At 30.9% G+C, this 20,439-nt stretch overlaps 1 protein-coding gene across 1 annotated transcript in view; it reads right to left on the bottom strand.

Annotated features, from left to right (window-relative positions):
* Positions 1 to 177: 177 nt before the first annotated feature.
* LOC148309082 (1-acyl-sn-glycerol-3-phosphate acyltransferase alpha-like) overlaps positions 178 to 20,439 on the bottom strand; it is a 32,791-nt gene continuing 12,529 nt past the window's right edge. Inside the window, exons 2-7 of the mRNA XM_088260604.1 lie at positions 16,846 to 16,940; positions 15,716 to 15,804; positions 9,291 to 9,424; positions 8,193 to 8,374; positions 7,480 to 7,645; positions 178 to 6,583 (exon numbers count right to left, since the gene is read on the bottom strand). Coding sequence (XP_088116730.1) covers positions 6,408 to 6,583; positions 7,480 to 7,645; positions 8,193 to 8,374; positions 9,291 to 9,424; positions 15,716 to 15,804; positions 16,846 to 16,935 — 837 coding nt within the window. The 5' untranslated portion in view covers positions 16,936 to 16,940 and the 3' untranslated portion in view covers positions 178 to 6,407. The remainder of the gene's footprint in view (positions 6,584 to 7,479; positions 7,646 to 8,192; positions 8,375 to 9,290; positions 9,425 to 15,715; positions 15,805 to 16,845; positions 16,941 to 20,439) is intronic.

Genomic DNA, 20,439 nt, shown 5'->3' with positions numbered 1-20,439 from the left:
GGCTTTGAATAATACAATTAATTTTTTTTTCCGGCCCGGTAGGAAATCTCATTTCTAAAATTTGGCCTGCTTACTGAAAATGTTGGCCACCTATGATGTAAAGGTAAGGTGTATTATTTAATTGATGTTTAAAAAGAACATACATTTAGAAAGGGATACGAAGAAGAAGACAAAGCATTACGTAATTAAAATTTTATTTCTATAAAAATGTCATTTAATAATGTTATACATTACAAAAAGGGAAACAAAATATTCAATCACTAAGGTTAACATTTATTTCATATTTCACAGTATGGTTTCCACAAAGTTTAAAAAAAATTCATATGTTTATACAGAGTTAAAACAAATATATTCATATGCACTTCTGCTTGAGAAAGTGCAGTAGACTGACATCTATTGGTAAAGTTACTAAATAATTCATTAAAGGGACATATCCAATATTTTCTTCCTTTTTCATTTATTAAGACTGAGCCACAGTAATGCGTGGCTGGATACAAGTACTAATAAATTGAAATATTCTATTTAGAATTAAAAATATATTAGGTTAAATATCAAACAACATATATTACTAATTCGATGATAATACACAAACATAATAGAAACATTGGATATCACTGTGAAAATATTAGTAATTAAGTGCACTTTTGACTGCGCAAGTCACATTTTGTTACTTTTAAATCTTTTCTCGAGAGAGCGTTTGTGTTGTTATGGCTGCTTAGTATTTTGTATACCTTCAAATGGCTCTCAAACAGATATTTAAAAAATGTTTATTATAGGATTAGAAACAATCTGATATCAAAGGTTATACATTTACTAGCAGTAAAACACCATGTATAAGACATAACCTGTGTAAATATATATTAGTATAGTAGAAAAACTAAGGCACAATTTTTTTAAAGGAAAACATATTTTACATCTTAAAAATAGCAATAAAATTAAATTCATAATTTAGTGATTTAGTATTAAATATTTTGTTCACACAAATAGTATCAGACATTTTCGTTCTCTTTTAAAATACATGGAAGAAATCAGTATACAATAGTTTAATATGTCAAACTGTTTTTGTTTCATTCTCTTTAAAAATAGATGGAAGAAATAAATATACAGTGGAACCTCTTATAATGAGCACCTCTCATAACAAGTAATTTGCAAAACTAGCAAAAAAAGTGAAAAAGTTGCATCCTTAAAGAGTGATGTTTGGTATTACGAGTAACAGAGGAAGGGCAAGTCCCTTTTTCACAACATTCACTTGTGAACCGGGTTTTTCGTGGCTTGGGAAGGAGGATTACCAAGAGGACCCTCACTTCTGCTTGGAAAAAACTTTGGCCAGGGAGTGTTGTCAAATGTGATTTTAAAACAGTAAATGTGGAGTCTACAGTCAACGAGATTGTGTCATTAGCCAATATCCATAGATATTGAAGAGATTGTGAAAGAGTACAGCCAAGAGCTGACCACCAAAGAACTTATGGAGTTGCATCGTGTTTCATGGCAAGAAATATTGGAGAAGAGTTTGTTAATGGAGGAGGAAGAAGTAGAGCAACAATCTTCTAGCACAATAAGAGGAATGCTGTGGCATGGGAAACTGTTGCATCGTACATTAAGAAGGATCACCCTAATAATGATAAAGAGGTAACTATTCGTGCTACAAATTTATTCAATGATAATGCTGTGACACATTTTTGACAAATTTTGAAGCGTTGGCAAAAACAAATGTCTTTAAACAGTTTTCTAGTTAAAAGGGATTAATTATTTGTCATAAATTTATATTTTTATTTACATATTTTTTAATCCTTAACAATTCATAAGTAATTTTATTTGAATAAACGTTAAAAAAAAATCAAAATTGAGTTTTCTTTCGGCCTGGAACGCATTATCGTATTTTACATTGATTTGCACGGGAAAAAAAGGTTCGCTTAACGAGTGAGATGCTGGAAAGAATTAAACTTGTTATAAGAGGTTCCACTGTACAATAGTTTAATATGTCAAACCGTTAAAATAGATGGAAGAAATCAATATATAATAGTTTAATATAGTTTTGTTCTCATTTAAAATAGAAAATAGAAATTGATGTACAATTGTTTAATATGTCAATCATATTTATTTTCACTGATCAAAATCAAAATGGTAGAAGAAAAATACTTAATAATATTAAAAACACACATTTTTGTTTACATCATAAATATAAATGTATGTTGTGGTCATACATCTAATTTTATTTGTGCAGAATATTTTTGTGCAGTACAACAAACATATGTTCAATAATCGTTAGAATATATTTAAGCAGTAAAAAAATCACACACACTGAAAATATATTAAAACGATAATCATTAAAAATAATATTTCTAAATGTATGTAATAACTTACAAAATAAATAAAACAGATTCTCTTAACATTATACTATGTACAAACTAAAATTCTACATATTTTTTAATCACACACCAACAGCCATTTGCATTAAAATTATCATTAATAATAATTTAATCACTTCATTACTTTTTTTGAATAGTTGCACATAATGCATGATTGGGTTGTGTTGCCAGGGTTCAATCAGAAGTATGTAGTTTTTTTAAATCCATAGATGTTTTATTATTAAATTAGGTCTTAACTGTTAAGGATAGTGTTATCCATAGAACCACAATCAAATGAAAATTATATCTCAAACTTTATAATACTCTTGAGCAAAAACATACTACGCAAGAGGTTAAAATGGTTAAAGAGTTGATTTAATTTACGTCCAATTATCATCTGGACTTGTCCGGAAAATAAACCAACCATTTTTATGGTTTATTTAAAATTATAGAGTTATTTTGGTGTGGCAGAGATTTTTTTTGCTATGTATATTTAGGGCAATGTTTCTCAATTAAGGGGTATGCGAAGAGGGATGCAACTCAAAGTTGCATCAAGAGATAAAATAATTTTATCAGTAAACAAAATAATTACGTAAACAACAATTGCCAAAATATCTTTTTGATCAATCACCGTAATCATTACACTGTAATTTGTAACATGCATGGCAGAAATAATATTCTTATTAAATAATATATTTGAAACTGGATTTTTTAAAGTTCAAAAGAGTTGTCCAAAGAAAATCATGCTTATTTTTCACATTAAACTTATTTTTACCATCATTGGAACTGTATTGCGATGGTAATAAATGTTTTTAAAAAAAAACGGATTTAATTTTTTTCATCATTCCCGCAATAAGGGGTACATTAATTTGTGGTCTTTCTTGGTGGTACACAGGAAAAAGTAATTGGAAACCACTGGTATACAGTGGCGTGCACTGAGAATTGATTAGGGTAGGCAGTAGAGGTAGGTAGAAAGGTAAGCTAGGTTACTACTTACTAGGGTAGGCAGTAGAGGTAGGTAGTGAGGGAAGCTGGTTCTACTTAGTAAGGAAGGGTAGGTACTTGTTGCGTTTTTATGTCACGCGGGTTAGTTACAATAGGCACTGATTTTCTGCATATATGGAATGCACGCCCCGGCTGGTATATTGAATAATAATACATATACAGGAAATTATGTCAAGATATAAATAACATAACTTAAACTATAATATAGCTGATTTTAGATCACTATTCAATAGTCTTGGCAAAAGTGTATTACCAAGTTATACGTAAACATATTCTGTATGAAAAAATCATGTTTAGATTGTGACAATTTATTTTTATAGCGTAACGTTGATTGAGTCGGGAATTGAACACAGAATTTCATGCATGCTTATAAAAATGGATATTAAATAATACATTAATTAGCTATAAGTATTTCCAAGTATCGTATGTAATAAATCATATGAACAAATAATAATATTTATTATTAAACCGTTGTCAATCCATAAAGAACATTAATTTTAATGATGGGATTAATAAAATATGAACTGTTTGAGTCATGGATATTATTTGAATAACTTGTATGATTATGCAGTGTAACATGGAATTGAAATTGAATAAGAAAAGGCTTTCAAAGGAAAAATACAATCATACCTTTGAGACCTTTTTTATAATCAATTACCAATCACTTAAACTGCCTTTGATTTTCATTACTAATTGAATACTCATTCTACGTATACGCATCGACTGAATCATTCAAATTCATTAATTTGAATAATCTTTTAACAATTGAAAATTATTCAAACAATTATTTTTTCATTTTAATCATCCCATGACTAATTCACTCGCAGAAAAATAATATATTAATGACATGTTTTGTTTGAATTGGACCCACTGATTTTTAAAGATTACCTAAAAATACTTTATCAATTTTATAATAATTATTATTGTACATATTTGCTTTGTGACTACTGGTATTTTTGTATCAATATCAACATTTTTATTTTAACCCATTGGGCGCTGAAATCAACTATAGTCTACGGCTTGTAAAAGCCAACAAAAGTAAACAAATAAATGGAAAAAAATGAATTTTTATTTTAATGAATACTTTATTTTTTATGGAAAATTTGCTTTTTTCGAATGAATTTTTATTTTTTGCTTAACGCGTTTAAAGGGTTAAAAAAAATTATAAATAGGACTTAGATTTGACACTGGCAATTCTCTCACTAGGCTATTGTCGAATAAAACATTTTTATTCATTATTATTATTATTTTTTTAATGCTATCGAAACGCGATCTCTTAGACAAATATGCAACAAAATAATGTTTGTTTGGTGATCTAAAGTAGAGGTATGACTGATGGGTAACCGTTAATTTTTCGGTTCGGTAGAATTTCGAAATGCATAGTAATAAAACATCTGATGACATTAAATGTCTCTTATTTGATAATAATGTTACAGAGATATGTAAAATCTTCTATTTTCATTAATTGATTCGGCAGTCACTTTGTGGTAATATCCATAGATTTTTAATTTAAATTTCACTTGTTAAGTACCACTATTTCTTGAAGTGTATTTTGACACGTGTTTCCGTGCATTCCCCATCATTTTCGAACACCGAAAATGATGCGGAATGCATCCATACATGCGTCACAATAGATTTTAGGAAATAGTGATATTCACCAAGTGAAATTAAGATTTAAAATATAATTTTCTTCTCTCATTTGGGTACGCTAATTACTTATCTGTTATCTTTATTCAATATTTGATTGTTATTTTTTACTTTTCTAAGGAGCTTGTACAAACTCCCAGTTGCTTGTGTATCACAAGATTTTACGAGTATGGATATGCAACCTCGGGTGACCTAGTCATTGCTGTTTTTCTCGTTTCCCCACGTACTACTCCTTCGTTGACTTTTTCACAAAGCAGTAATGTCTTTCTTTGTGGGGACTCTTATATACATTATCTGTATTTTTAATAAAATATACTATTCTAGTTTCCTCTCGGATCTGAGCACCTTGCCTTCATAAATCTGGCAATCAAATTAACATTGCGTCAGTCAGATGCGGTGCTCTATGTACCATTTGGGTGTAGATAGAAGTCAAAGAAAAGAAGAATATTACATCATAATAGCCCAAAATCAGATATTTGTATCGTGGCTCACTCCTCAGCCCAATGACATCAGCACTGTAAGATAATGTTAAAAAATGGAAACCTAAGAACCCATCTTTACATTTAATTTATGTACATTAAAGATACTGATTATTATTGAAGAGTAATATCTACGGACCAGAGAGCAAATATTTATAACAGTCATTTTATGTATTTTAAAGATATTTACCAAAATAAGATGCATGTCATTTAATTTAGATTGGCCAAATTACAAACAAATGATGTGCCGCAAATTATTTGCAAACCCATAGCCTGGCAAATAATTTGGTTTCCGATTTCATTCAATGGCCTAGCGTGTGTCCTCCATAAGTACTTGGTACTCCAACCGAACATCATGCCAAATATCAAACATAATTATCAAATACTTGGTGCATCTCTAGGGTTCACCAAAGTGCGAGCTGGTTGCTAAAATTTTAGCAGCACATCACTGCAAAAATGTGTCAGATATTTAAAAAAAAGTATATGAGTACATTCTTTAATTTTGTAGCCCTGGGTTATTGATCATCAAAATGTGAGTAATGTTCAAATTCCACGCTTATAGTAGTTATGAATTCCAGTCGTTGCCATATTTATATTAACGCACGGAAGGTTTTTCTACCCGCTCGGTCGATTGATGCTTAGGGATGGGAAGGGTATTTTTACCTTCCGCAATGACCTCATTTCAAAGTCAGAAAAGAAGGAATTATTTAAAGTTTTTATATGAATATTACGTACCAATCTCTTTGTTAAGGTCTTAATTATATGTACACAATTATCGAATCCCGTCGCCAGTGGTCTGCAGGCGTAAAAAACACCCGTCCGAAATGTGTTAATGTTTGGAAGTAGTTAAAAGGTACGTGCACTCTTAATGAAATTTTATACTCTTTTTAAATACCACAAAAAATTGAATGTTGGTATATTGCGTTTACTATTTCTGTTTGTAAGACCGGATATTATTGTTGGACACTTTTTGCAGGGCCTCCGAAGTCGTCTCCGCATATGTTTCTTGCATCGCGTTGTAGCACTTGTCCAAAATTTGCGGAAGATCTTCTTTTGAGAGTCCTGCCGTCGGTATTGGTGGAAGAATTGTGAGTATGAAATGTCCTGAAAAAAATCAAACAAGTTTTGTACAGGCATTTCTTGGTGGAACTGCATTTTATATAATATAAAATAACAACTTTATAGTCCAAACCAGTCTGAAAATGACGAAATCGGTTATGACAAAACACGGTCACTGGTTGAATAAAGCAGTGACCTTGAAAGAACTATATACATACACAGTTGTTATTTCATTATTAATCATACATTATTTTACGCATTAATCTAACTATTTTAGTCCTACATAGATGATAATGATTGACGATGGAAGGTTCCATACATTACTGACCCTTTTTTTTAATACATGTTTTATTTTTTGATGAACGTGTCACTAGACAGAACCCATAACGAGACGTTCATTTACATCATAAAGAAATATTATTTTGAAATTACAAGTATGCAACAATAATAATTTGATTTGTCAACTCAATAAGGTTAAACCAAGTGATTTTTTTATTTAACCATTACATGATCGATGCAAGATTTTGTATTTTCTTGTTATTTTATTAATAGCTGATTTAAATGAGTAATTCAGGATGACAATATGGAGATCTCAAAATATCATTATATTTTCCACACCCAATGGTGCATAGGGCACTGCATCAAATTTATGCAATGTTAAGTTGATTGGTACAGATTTAATTTTTTTTTGTACTGGGCTTAAGTAACACATCAAAGTTCAAGTAGCCCCGTTCTACGGTACCAAGAGTAAGTAAAAACGCTTATAAGCGTCTCTCGCTGTCTACCAACAGTATGTTAATGATGCTTTTAAGTGTTTCCCGCAAACAATGTGCTAATTTTTTACCGATACTCCAGGCTGACTTCCGATTTGCCACCTGGAGAAGCTTCACCACATCCTTATCATTACTAATGAGAGTGTATATTAAATATTTTTAAGTTACCTTTTGAGAATCTTGGTATCCTCGCATCGAGGAAATAGTACTTTGAGATGACGACGGGCTGAATGGGACAACCCGCGTCCAGAGCCGCGTGGAATGCTCCTTTCTTGAAAGGCAACAGCTTTTCACTGCTGTTTCTGGTTCCCTCCGGAAACAGTAGGATTTTTGCCTGAAGAAGTGACAAATTATAAGCTGTGCATCACTGAAATTATGCTGTATTTTATGTAAGTTGTGTTTTTGTTGTTGAGATTTTTTCTTATATGAATGTTAAAATTGTTGAGGATTTGAAAATGGTCCTTTTTATAGGGCGTGTACAAAGATATTTTTCTCAAATGTTGGCCGATTTTGGTAAGTTCTTTTTTAGGTGTTGTTGGAGAATATACCCAATTACTCAAATAAAAAAGCATTTCGTAATAAACATACTAATATGTACTTAAAAATAAATGCAATTAAGTTTTTTTTTCATTCATATGAATGTGTAAAGGTCATGTATGAAATTGGATGTCCTTGGAGTTTTCACTAGCGATGTGCGTTCTCCAATTGGAAAATACAGTATAAATGTCAGACCGTAACAATATCATTTTAATAACCTGATGATGGAATGATTATTCCGAAACCAGTAGCCACGAATTAGTGTTTTTTTATTATTATTTTTAAGTGGTATTACACAAAGTGAAAGATGAATGATAAGAAGAGTGTTTAATTATCTTTCTTACCTTTCTAGATTTGATTGCCCGCACTGTCTGATTGAGGGTCTCCTGCGCTTGCTGCGCTCTCTTCCTGTCGATGAACACGGTGCCCCACAGCCAACACGCCAAACCAAAAGGCCACAGGTAGAATAAGGCACGTTTGCTTATTACGGTGGCCTCTTTCATTAGAGGCCAGAGAATAGCCAGAGCTGTAAAGAATTATCGAATAAGTTTACTATGTTACAGTAAAAACCTTTAATATAGGAAAATATTTATTCCAAGTCCATGTTAAGATACAAGTATTTACATGTAAAGATATCGTTTTTGTTTGGCGCTGATTATGTTATGTAAGTTATTATTATAAGTTAAATCATTTATTTTATATTTACATATTAAATAATAAATAAACACTGATATTTTGTTTATGTTTTAAAAAAAGAGAAATATTCGTGTTTTTATTATTTACAAAAATATTTAAATTTCATACTATTTCTGTGAGTCTAAGCGGCTCATTATTAGAAATAGGTATCAAATTGTGGTAGAGTGGATTCGAACCGAGAAACTCTGACTCAAGAGTCCGCGACACTAACTAGTAGTGCAGTAATAATTTATAGGAGACAACAATAATGAATGGGGCAACTTAGTAGACGCAAAAAATAAGTATTTGATTTAACATTTGATATATAAATTAAAATTGAGTTCTAAACACCAAATCTATAAATAAATAATTTAGTATTGGAATATTTTTCAATTGATTTAAACATTCTATACGGAAGGACATATCCCTTAGGGACAGAAAAAAAAATGTTTGGATAAGATAAAAGACCAAGGTTACAACAGGTGTGGTTCAAAGAATCGCGGAAGTAAAGTGGAACTGGGCAGGTCATCTGACACATATATCTAATGATAGATGGACGAAGAAGATGCTTTGACTGGAGGTCTAGAACAGGATGCAAAAACGTCAGACAAGATGGTCTGATGACTTAAGAAAGTAGCGGGCCTGCACTGGAAGAGAGTCCCGTCCAACAGACAATTGTGGAAGTCCAAGAGGGAAGCCTTTGTATAATACTGGACACAAGAAGAAGGCTGAAGGAAGGTAGGTGGGAATATTATTCTGAAACTTACAAACAAGATCGATGGAACTTTGATGGTTAAGTAAGACGATATTTCCTGTCGTGTTGTCGATATTTTGTTCTCCTCTCACTTCCCAAGTGAGTCCAATCAGCTTACCGCACAGTGTACATAGGTACGCAGGTATCCTGCAATGTTAAGGCAAATTGTCATTCTCATCCCATAGTTTTTTTTCGAGTGAAAAAATTCAGATATTAAAGTTATAGTAAGGAATATTCACAATAATATTACAGTACTTGAGTAGCGATACTGATAGAGTACTGTATACTTTATTAACTTCTCGATAATTTTTAAACAAAATTATGTATTATATAATTATTTTATGTAATAATAAATGTGTTTTTCAGTGTTGCATGTTTTTTGAAATGTTTTTTTTGCAAATGTTTTCGTTCAAAATCTTGTTCGAATTTCTGGGGATTTCGGGTTTCTGGGGTTCTACCGTATCTTATATATTTATTTATTTATTTTTATTTATTGATTTATTTATTTCAAAACATATTACATACATAAATCATATGAGTATCCGATGAGTAATTTCTATTTCTCATTTTAGGACATGGGATTAATGTTAACAAAGACTGGAACACAAATAATAAAGTTTTTTTTTTAAATAACCTAAACTAATACTAATACATGGCAGTATATAAAAACAATAAACAGGTATAATAAATAGGCACAAGAAGCATATTTAAAAGAAATAAATGAGAAAACATAAGGTAAGAAGCATATTTAAAATAAACAAATGAGAAAATATAAAGAACAAAAGGTAAAAACAAAATAAGAAAATAAGAAAATATGACTAATCACTACATATATATCTTTCCATAAAGTACCTTCTCAGATCATTTATTTTGGATCCCCGCATGGGAATATAATATCTTAAAATATATTTTGTTGCCTCAGTGCATTCTGCTTGTGTACTGACAATACGTTAACGCCTACGACTTATAACAATGATCATTTTCACTTCCAGATGGAACTAGCGAGGTGGCTTTTGAATTTATAAAAAAAAAATTATAATAAATCCCTTACCGCACCCCAGTGGTGCATAGGGCACTGCTTCATATAAACGCAGTGTTATCTCGATCAATTACACATGAAGGAAAGGTGATCAGCCCTCCGCTTCAGGTACCAGTCCAGTGTAATATTGAATAAATATTAGAGTGAAAAAATCACTTATATTTATTAAACCCCCCTGGGAATCGAACCCGGGACCTCCAGAACGGTAGGCGAGAATGCTGACCATTACACTACGGAGGCGGACAGACTTTATAAAAAAATATGTGTATTAAATTAACTTAACAAAAAATTTGCCTCATTTCTTACTCATATTTTACTTATATTATAGTTAATCAGCTCATTAAAAATTTCGTTAATATAATATTTACCAATAGTAACTAATTAATGCAGGATATAAATATTAATTAAATTGATACTACAATATATATCAGTATTAAGAAGTGATTATGTAAACTTTATTATACTGATTACATACTACTTATGATATTATTTCTCACATTTGTTGACTTATTATTTTTGTAATTTCCTTGTCCTTTGTTTAGGAAGTGTTCATAGTCCAACAGATGTTTGTGTTTGGGAAAATATTTATATTTTTTATGTCTTCATACTTGAGTGCCTAAATGAGCATAAAAAGATCAAAGAATAACATTTGTTATCTATCGTTTTAGATAAATCACAGCAGAAATATGATAACAAGGAGTATCCGTGCAAATTAAATGATAGAACAGCTGACAGTATGAATTAAAGTTCTATGATAACGTATAAATCTGTTGACATACTTAGATATCATAAGAGTAGAAAATGATTAGAAGTTTAATGAAATATATTTAAAATGTTATGTATGTACACCTAAGAAGAAAAATCTAAATAAAACTATTACGAAATGTATTGACATTTACAAATTGACAAATTCTCGAATTTTCTACTTCTTCTTCTTCTTTTTCTAGATCCTAAGGATCTGTTTGTGCCTCCGCTTGTAGCTCTTGGGATGGTGACTCCCAGCTGTCTTTCCACTTTTTTGGAGGTCTGCCTGGGGGTCTACGTCCTTCAGGGATTCCTTGAAGGGCGATACGTAGAAGTCTGTCATCTGACATTCTGTTTACACGATCATTCAAGTATCGCCTTCGTTGTTGTCCCCACCTCACAATATTCTCCGTCTTACACATGCTCCGGATGTTGGTATTTCTTACTCGGTCTCGCAATGTGTTTCCGGTTTTGGATCGGAGAGTCTTCATCTCGGAGGTTTGAAGTCGAGATTTTGTTCTGAAAGTATCTGCTCTTGCCTCAATCCCATAAGTGGCTAATTTAAATTAATTTCATTAATTCATAAAGTATTTGTAAGGCTCGTTTTGTGTTTATAACAACTGATATAATCAATATTTTCATTCATCATTTTCTTTTGCAAAATTCTCCATAAGTTGGTAACGAATGACGTCACAGAAACGAATCCACACTACAACTAGTACAGCTCTATACAGCAGATACATAAAGGGATACGCCCCATAACACACCCGATGACGTAAAATTTGATGTCGGTATTTCTTACTTGGTCTCGCAATGTGTTTCCGGTTATGGATCGAAGAGGCTTCATCTCTTCATCGGAGAGTCTTCTTCTCGAATTTGTTTATATATATATATATATATATATATATATATATATATATATATATATATATATATATATATATATTTGTTATAATATATGTAAAGTTTTTTCCACTTTTATTTTATTTGACCAGTGACCAGGATTTGTCGTTATCGACATCATCAGATTGGTGCGAAGCTAGACAAAATTCTTATCGATAAGAAATAACAGCCGGAAAATTTATATTAAAGAGAATACAGAATTTTCTCATACAAATGTATAGTACAAAGAGTTGTCAATCAACAGTTGAATGAAATGAAATATGACATAAAATCCTACTAAAAAACCCCTTATACCATATCTTATATGTAATTATTATTATAATATACATATTAAATAAACTCCATTTTACATTGCTCTCCTTATTATCATCTTCTGTAACTTATGTTTTTTTATATGTTAATTTGTAATTTATGTTGTTGTTTTTAATGTTCAAGTACTATCTACCCTCTGATTGCAAACAGCTATATATGGTATAAAACGTTTTGATCAATACTACTAGTCTGTTGTTGGTTGGTTGGAAGATATTGCTTTTTAGCAATAAGCCCGCTAATGTACTTATTTATTTTCTGTACTTGAAGTTTAAATAAATAAATAAATATTACACGAATTCATTGAAATTAAACACATTTTGCTAGAAAAATTATATAAAATCATGGTTTTAAACCCCTGCCTTGTTGTGTATATAACATAGAATTTTGAAGGATGCGATTGCCAATCATGCAGATGATGAATGTTAATGTTACTTAGACGAAGTGATCACTTAAACCAGGCAATAGTAGGTTTTAATCCTGTTAATGCCTGAACTTACTTAATCATCAACTCCAAATAAAGATCTCCTAAATGTAGTAAATCCAGCATTTGTGAATAAAATTTAGACACACTCAAAATATTTTCAATAAAACTGGTATAATATTGTATAAAACTTGTATAGTACAATATATTATTAAAAAAAACTGAATATGATTTTCAGACGTCATCTTGTATGATTCGGAAAAGAGACTTGCAAATATTTCATAAACGATTTTGCTAATTCGTTGATTTGGACCATAGATGTTAGACAAAGTTTTACTTTAAAAATACATTTGGTATTGTCATTCATTATGTTTTCTCATTTGTTTATTTTAAATATGCTTCTTACCTCACTTTTTTCTCATGTATTTCTTTTAAATATGCTTCTTATGCCTATTTATTATACCTGTTTATTGTTCTTCTATTTTGCCATGTATTAGTTTTGGTTATTTAAAAAAAGTATTTTTTGTAATTTTACTATTTGTGTTTTAGTCTTGTTAACCTTAATCCCATGTCCCAAAATGAGAAATAGAAATTAACTCATCGGGAATATTATATATATTTGACTTATCGCTCACTCCTTTCAAGAACGTCATAAATCAAAAATTGTCAATTTCCAGTTGTGCATGTTTTCGGAATGCCCAAAAAATGTACTATATCCCAGCAAAAGAGGCATATTTTTAACTTAATATTTACCCGCTACAGGGCAGAAAGTGTTGTTTTTACATTTTGAAGAAAAGGTATTGTTTAATTATTTTTTAAAAATAAAGTAATTATTTTTCAAATGGAGAAAAAACCTTCAGGTTTAACCTAAAAAGATCTGTAGCACAGTAAAAAGTTCAATAAGTGGCTTGATATTTATTTTTAATAAATTTTATTATATTTTTATACTTTGAAAACGTTCTCCTGAAAAATGAGGTTTTTTGAATTATGACGTTCTTGAAAGGAGTGAGCGATATGTGACTTATGTATGTAATATGTATTGAAAAAATAAATAAATACGTATATTTAATTATGTTGAGATATCAATAAAAATCTTGATAATAACGCATCCAATCGATGATATTTATAAATATTCATATTCTTAAAAGTTGACCTATCACCCTTTGACATTTTAAGAGATTGTAAATTGTTTTGCAAGTGTGTTGTGAAAATATTGACCCAGTAATAGGATTAGGTTGTGAAAACCAAACAGGTACATAGTGAAAGTAACGGCTAAGGTTGTTTGTATACTCTGATGGTATTGTGTAAAATTTTACTGGACCTTATGGGTTTCTTTGGTAACACTTTTGATGCTTATTTTGTGGTACGGTGTACAATCTTATCGGACTTAAAGAGTTTCTTTGGTTCCACTATTCATATTTATTAACCGGTTCTTCTAACCCTCATCCGCACCCCAATGGTGCATAGGGCACTGCATCATATAAACACAGTGTCATCTTGATCGTTAACACATGAAGGAAAGGTGATCAGACCTCCGCTTCAGGTACCAGTCCAGGGTAATATTGAATAAATTTTAGAGTGAAAACATCACTTTAATTTATTTGACCCCCTCTGGCAATCGAACCCGGGACTTCCAGAACGGTAGCCGAGCGTGCTGACCATTACATTACAGAGGCGAATTATAAGCGGTACTGTACAGAATCTTACTGAACCTCATGGGTTTAATTGGTTTCATAGAACAATGATTAAAGAAAACACTTGTTTTTTACCGCTTGAGTTTTATTATTGGTTTCATAGAATTTATTGAATGCTTCTATACTCTTAACAAATGTATTTCTTCCAGCAGTGTAGTGTAGGTGTAGTGCCGTATTTAGTGTAGTGCAGTGCAGTGTGTGATGTCATAAGTGTAGTGCAGTGCAGTGTATGATATCATGGGTGCAGTGTAAAGTGTAGTGCAGTGCACAATATCAGTGAAAGTGAAGTGTGGAATACTTTACTTCGAGTGTTTTTTTTCGCCTAGGGTTTTTAATTTGCCACTTTCCCTACAAAAGTGTTTGCTTTGATTTTTCTCAATACAGTGAAAGTAACTTCAATCCTCTAAATGGAATCGATGCGCTAAGCGCAGTTACTCCAAAGTGTAAACTCGTGTCCCATCAGGAACAATTCAATGTAGAATTAGGAAAAAAAAATACTTCTATACCGTAGAATACGGCTACTTGAACTTTGATGTGTTACTTGAGCCCAGTACAAAAAAAATATTTAGATCGTGGTATCGATTGAAGTATCGTGACAATAAGTGTCACCTGTCGGAGAAAAAATGAATCATGTTGGTACGTTTGTTATTGTACATCAAAAACAGATTTAATTTTTTTTGTACTAGGCTCAAGTAACACATCAAAGTTCAAGTAGTGCCGTTCTACGGTACTTCTAAAAAAGTGTGCGTTTCCCAAAAAATTACATTTTTAGGTTCTGTTTTGACAATGTATGTTATGACCGATTATAATTTGTATAAGTGTCAACTAATTTAAGAGGAACATATTACTGTTGTTATTTATTACACTGGCCAACAATGATTTTGTAACTAAAATTTTGATGACTGATTTGGACCAAGTTAATCGTTCTTATTCAAAGTCTATATGGTGACAACCTTGTATCACGTCAAGTTTTGATGTTACAGTCATATTATTGTTTTTATGGACCCCATACGTTGAAACCGTAAGGTCTAAGGGATTCAAAAAAAGTATTGATAATTGTGGAGTAACAGTAGAAATATATTAACTAATTAATATTGAATACGATAGCATTTTATGTTTATTTATATTTATACATAAATAATAATATAAACTTTTGTCAAAATCAGAATTAAAAATATCCATAACATAAAAATCTGACGCGCTACATTTTTTTCACTTTCGTTTTTTAATTCAGCTATGCAAAGTGCATAAAGATCAGGTATTTTCATGCCAGTTACAAAATAAAAGTTGTGAACTGTTGGCCAGTATTATTAATTCACACTTACAGAGCATTTGTATAACTTCTTGGCTTCAAAAACATCAGCGGAAGAACAATAGTTGCGTTGAATAAACTCGATAACACGAAGAAAACAAACTGAAAGAGAAAAAAACATAATTTCAACATTTGTCTCTTGTATTTATTTACTATATCTCCTCCTCCTAACCCTTATCCGCATCGCGGTGCATAGGGCACTGCATCATATAAACGCAGTGTTATCTTGATCGCTAACACATGGAGGAAAGGTGATCAGCCCTCCGCTTCAGGTACCAGTCCAAGGTCATATTAAATAAATATTTGACTGAAAAATCAATAATATTTATTTCGACCCTCTTGGGAATCGAACCCGGGACCTCCAGCATGGTAGCCTAGCACGCTAACCACTACACTATGGAGGCGGACATATATATATACTATATCTAGTGAGGTGTCTAATACATTTAGTAATAATTTTAATATAATTTTGCTAACACGTTCACTGCGTTCAATATATCGCGAATAATCACGAGATGCTGACAAAACAGTTATTTTCAAAACGCTATTAAAAATATGAAATAATACGAAAATTATTTTTGTACATACTAGTACACACTGCCCTCTTTGTGTGTTGCATTCACGCGCAGCTCATATTTATACTCACATTGAGACAAACGAGTATAAACATGAATCATCAAAAGGACTAAAGCTGAGTTTACACTTACAAATAAGACAAATATATTTAATTTTATTATTTATTTTTTTGTATTTTTTTATTCATTACACACAGACATAAAATATTGTGTCTCAAGACTGTAGGCGTATGTGTACTTTCAAACACGCAATGATATTTTTAAGTCACGCGTCTTAAAAATATCACCCATACGCGCTTAGCGCGTATTGCAAACTGGAGTGAAATGTTACATGTACGCACCTGACGCGTACGCCTCACCCAACATGTTGATTGTATTAGATACCCTTTAAACTGTAGCAAACAGGACATATTGTATTATTTACCATGTAGAAAATAATCGTCAATTTTCGACACAAAACTGAACTGAACTGAATTGATGGCAACTTCAGTAAATATAACGGCAAATTTAACGTCCAGAAAATATTGCAGATGCTGTATTCATATTTGGTCAATTATGTCGTACATACCTTGATATAGTACCGTGCAGCAGAACTTATATTGTAAAGGATGATCATGAACATCATAAAGCAGGCAAACAGTATGCTGTAGAGCGCCATCTTGTCTAAAAAAAGGAAAACAACAAAAACATTAATTCCTGAGAAATTATTTAAGGTGGGATAATCAAGAGACAGCAAACTTAATTTTCTTAAAACCCAGTTAACATTTAACGTAATAATAAATAATAAATCCCTTACCGCACCCCAATGGTGCATAGGGCACTGCTTCATATAAACGCAGTGTTATCTCGATCGATTACACATGAAGGAAAGGTGATCAGCCCTCCACTTCAGGTACCAGTCCAGTGTAATATTGAATAAATATTAGAGTGAAAAAATCACTTATATTTATTAAACCCCCCTGGGAATCGAACCCGGGACCTCCAGAACGGTAGCCGAGCATGCTGACCATTACACTACGGAGGCGGACAAAACGTAATAGGTAACATAATTGATTTTTTACGTAATAGGTAACATAATTATTTTTTTTCCTTAAAACATGTTTTTGTATTGAAAAATAAATTTTTCTAAGTAATTTTTCGAATTAAATACATGGTTTTGAAAATAAAACAGTTATTGAAAGGGGAGGATTTCGTTAATTGATTCGGTAGTCACTTTATGATAAAATCTATTCATCTTTATTTGATGTTTTACTTAGTAAACTTAATAATAATAATAAAACCCTTATCCGCACCCCAATGGTGCATAGGGCACTGTGTCATAAAAACGCAGTGTTATCTTGATCGTTTACACATGAAGGAAAGGTGATCAGCCCTCCGCTTCAAGTACCAGTCCAGGGTAATATTGAATAAATATTAAAGTGAAAAAATCACTCATATTTATTCTTACCCCCCCCCCTGGGAATCGAACCCGGGTCCTCCAGAACGGTAGCCGAGCGTGCTGACCATTACACTACGGAGGCGGACAAAGTAAACTTAGGGAACAATAATTATGTTTAAGAAATAAGAGTTTTTCAGAATTCTCTCTCCATTTAATAGATAATGATCACAAATTTAACAAAATTAACGTAGAAATCCTAAAAATAATTCAAACGAAGAGTCATAAATTTCACCATTTTGGGACAATAGAAATTCATAAAAATAAAAGTAATCATAAAACCATATTTAACAATATGACAATGACGAAAGCCTCCCCTCTATCGTATATGTTCCCACTGATAAGAAATAAAAAATAAATAAATGAAAATAATAAACAGCTCCTACATCGTCCCAAGGACCCAAATATTTTTTTTTATTTGTAAAATTTAGAATTGGTTTTACATACGGTGTTTGAAAATGATGCGGAATGCATCGAAACACGTGTCACAATAGATTTTAAGAAATATTGGTATTTACTAAGTATAAATTAAATTTAAAATAAAAGGTATTGAGTTAAAAAAATGATCATTATTCTCAACATTTTGAGTTACTTGTTCACAAAATCTGGATTATCTCCAATTACAGGAATTATTTTCATATGATTATTATTTTTTTAATATAAGAGTTTCTGCTTAATAAAAAGCTTTTTTACATCTCACCAATAGATGTCTCTAGTGAAGTTCTAGTGATTCAAGAACAAGATTTCTAAATTGGTTCATATATACAGAACTTCCAAGAATTTGAGTAGTGTGGTTGTCAATAATGGGTACAATTGGTGAATGTTACACGTGTGTAAAGTGATCACTTAAACCAGCCTATGCCGGTCGTCAGCCCCGTAAATGCCCAGACTTCCATATTCTTCTTCATCTTTGATGAGATGTCAAAAAATAATCATTATTGTAATAATGTATTATATTAATAATATATATAATAATATATATTCTAAAGAAAATTTAATAACTTCCAAAGGCACAATCCCATATTTGTAAACGAAGATTAGGAAACACTTAAAATATTGTGTACCAAGTAAAATAAATTAAAACATATCGCACAATAAAACTTTAAAATACATCCAATATTTGAGAATGGCTTTAATTATTTTTATCTCGAAGCGATATGATTTATATACCAAATTCGCGTATTGATATAAATTATAGATATTTAAAATAACGCAAACATTTATTTATAATTTATATTTGAAGCAATAACTTTGTGATTTTCCATTTTATGATTAGAATGTAACTTTGTTTTAAAACCACTATAAATATTTTATTATAACTTAATTATAATGTCAACCGGTTTTGGAACTAACCGCTTCTTTATCAAGACTGATTAATACCAAAACACTATGTAGGTACTTAACAAAATTCAAAATATTTTGAAGCTCCTTTGCCTAACCGTCATAATATTTTGAATTTTGTTAAGTACATAGTATTTTAGTATTAATCACTCTTGATAAAGAAGCGGTTAGCTTCGAAACCGGTAGACATTATAATTAAGTTATAGTAAAATATTTATAGTGATTTTAAAACAAAGTTACATTTTAATTATAGCAAATATTTTAGATAAATATGAAGGAAATACTTGTACATTTATCTTAAAATCAAAGCTTTAATTTACATTTCAATTGATTAAACGTCATCGTTCGAATAAACAGGTATTTCATGATAAAATAAGATGAATATATTCCACTATCAATAAATAAATAATTCCCATCGAAATACAATAACACAATCCAGATTTATTGATTGGAGTTTATCTTTTATCGGATAAATATTTTAAAAACCTGTTTACGATTTAATTGATTGGGTTATCTTATACATACTTTAACATGCTTAGTGGAAGTGTCGTTACGTATTTATTAGACGAATATGTTTTACAGCAAGTGTTTATGAATGTCCGGAAAATCTATCACTTATTTGAAAATTACACAGGGATTGCCAATCTTTAGTGGACTACGAAAAGCTTTTAAAAATAATTAGAAACATCTGAACTTATGCGTTAAAAATTGTAAAAAAAAACACATACTTACTTACTCCTCTCAACAACGTAATATTTCAAAAAACTCAATTTTTCAGATCAATTTCAGTTTAAAAATATAATAAAATAAATATAAAGCCACTTATTGAACTTTTTACTGAGCAACAAATGTTTTTAGGTAAAACCTGAATGTTTTTTCTCCATTTGAAAAATATTTAGTACATTTTAAAAAAATAATTAAACAACACCTTTTCTTCAAAATGCAAAAACAACACTTTCTGCCCTGTAGCGGGTAGAACGTTTAAATAAAAGTCCGCAAGTAAAGTTTGAGGTATCTACGCTACGTAGTTAAAACCTTTCCTTCCGCATAGAATCGACGCCCTCACGATGTTTTCACAAGTTGATATTAAAACTAAGATTAAATAATGTTTTTTAAATACATTTTTATTATTATAAGGGCAAACACAAATGATCAATTTTTTATTCGATTATTTGGGTTAAAAAGAGACGTTCATATACATACGAGTAAATAAAAAAATAACGTCGAATGAAAGTTCGAGAATATTTTTTGCAAACGCGCGAAAAAATTGTCAATTCGTGACGTCACCAAGTACGACTAATGTCGTACTAATGTACGGATTTTGTGATTTTAAAACAGTTTATTTTGTAAGTTATACATTGGACGATCTTATAAAAACCTACATAT

This window comes from Brachycentrus maculatus, unplaced genomic scaffold, assembly GCF_059751285.1.
Source record: "Brachycentrus maculatus isolate JH-2025_06_01 unplaced genomic scaffold, ASM5975128v1 h1tg000139l, whole genome shotgun sequence".
NCBI classification, from domain to species: domain Eukaryota; kingdom Metazoa; phylum Arthropoda; class Insecta; order Trichoptera; family Brachycentridae; genus Brachycentrus; species Brachycentrus maculatus.
This window is presented reverse-complemented; position numbering and strand designations above follow the sequence as displayed.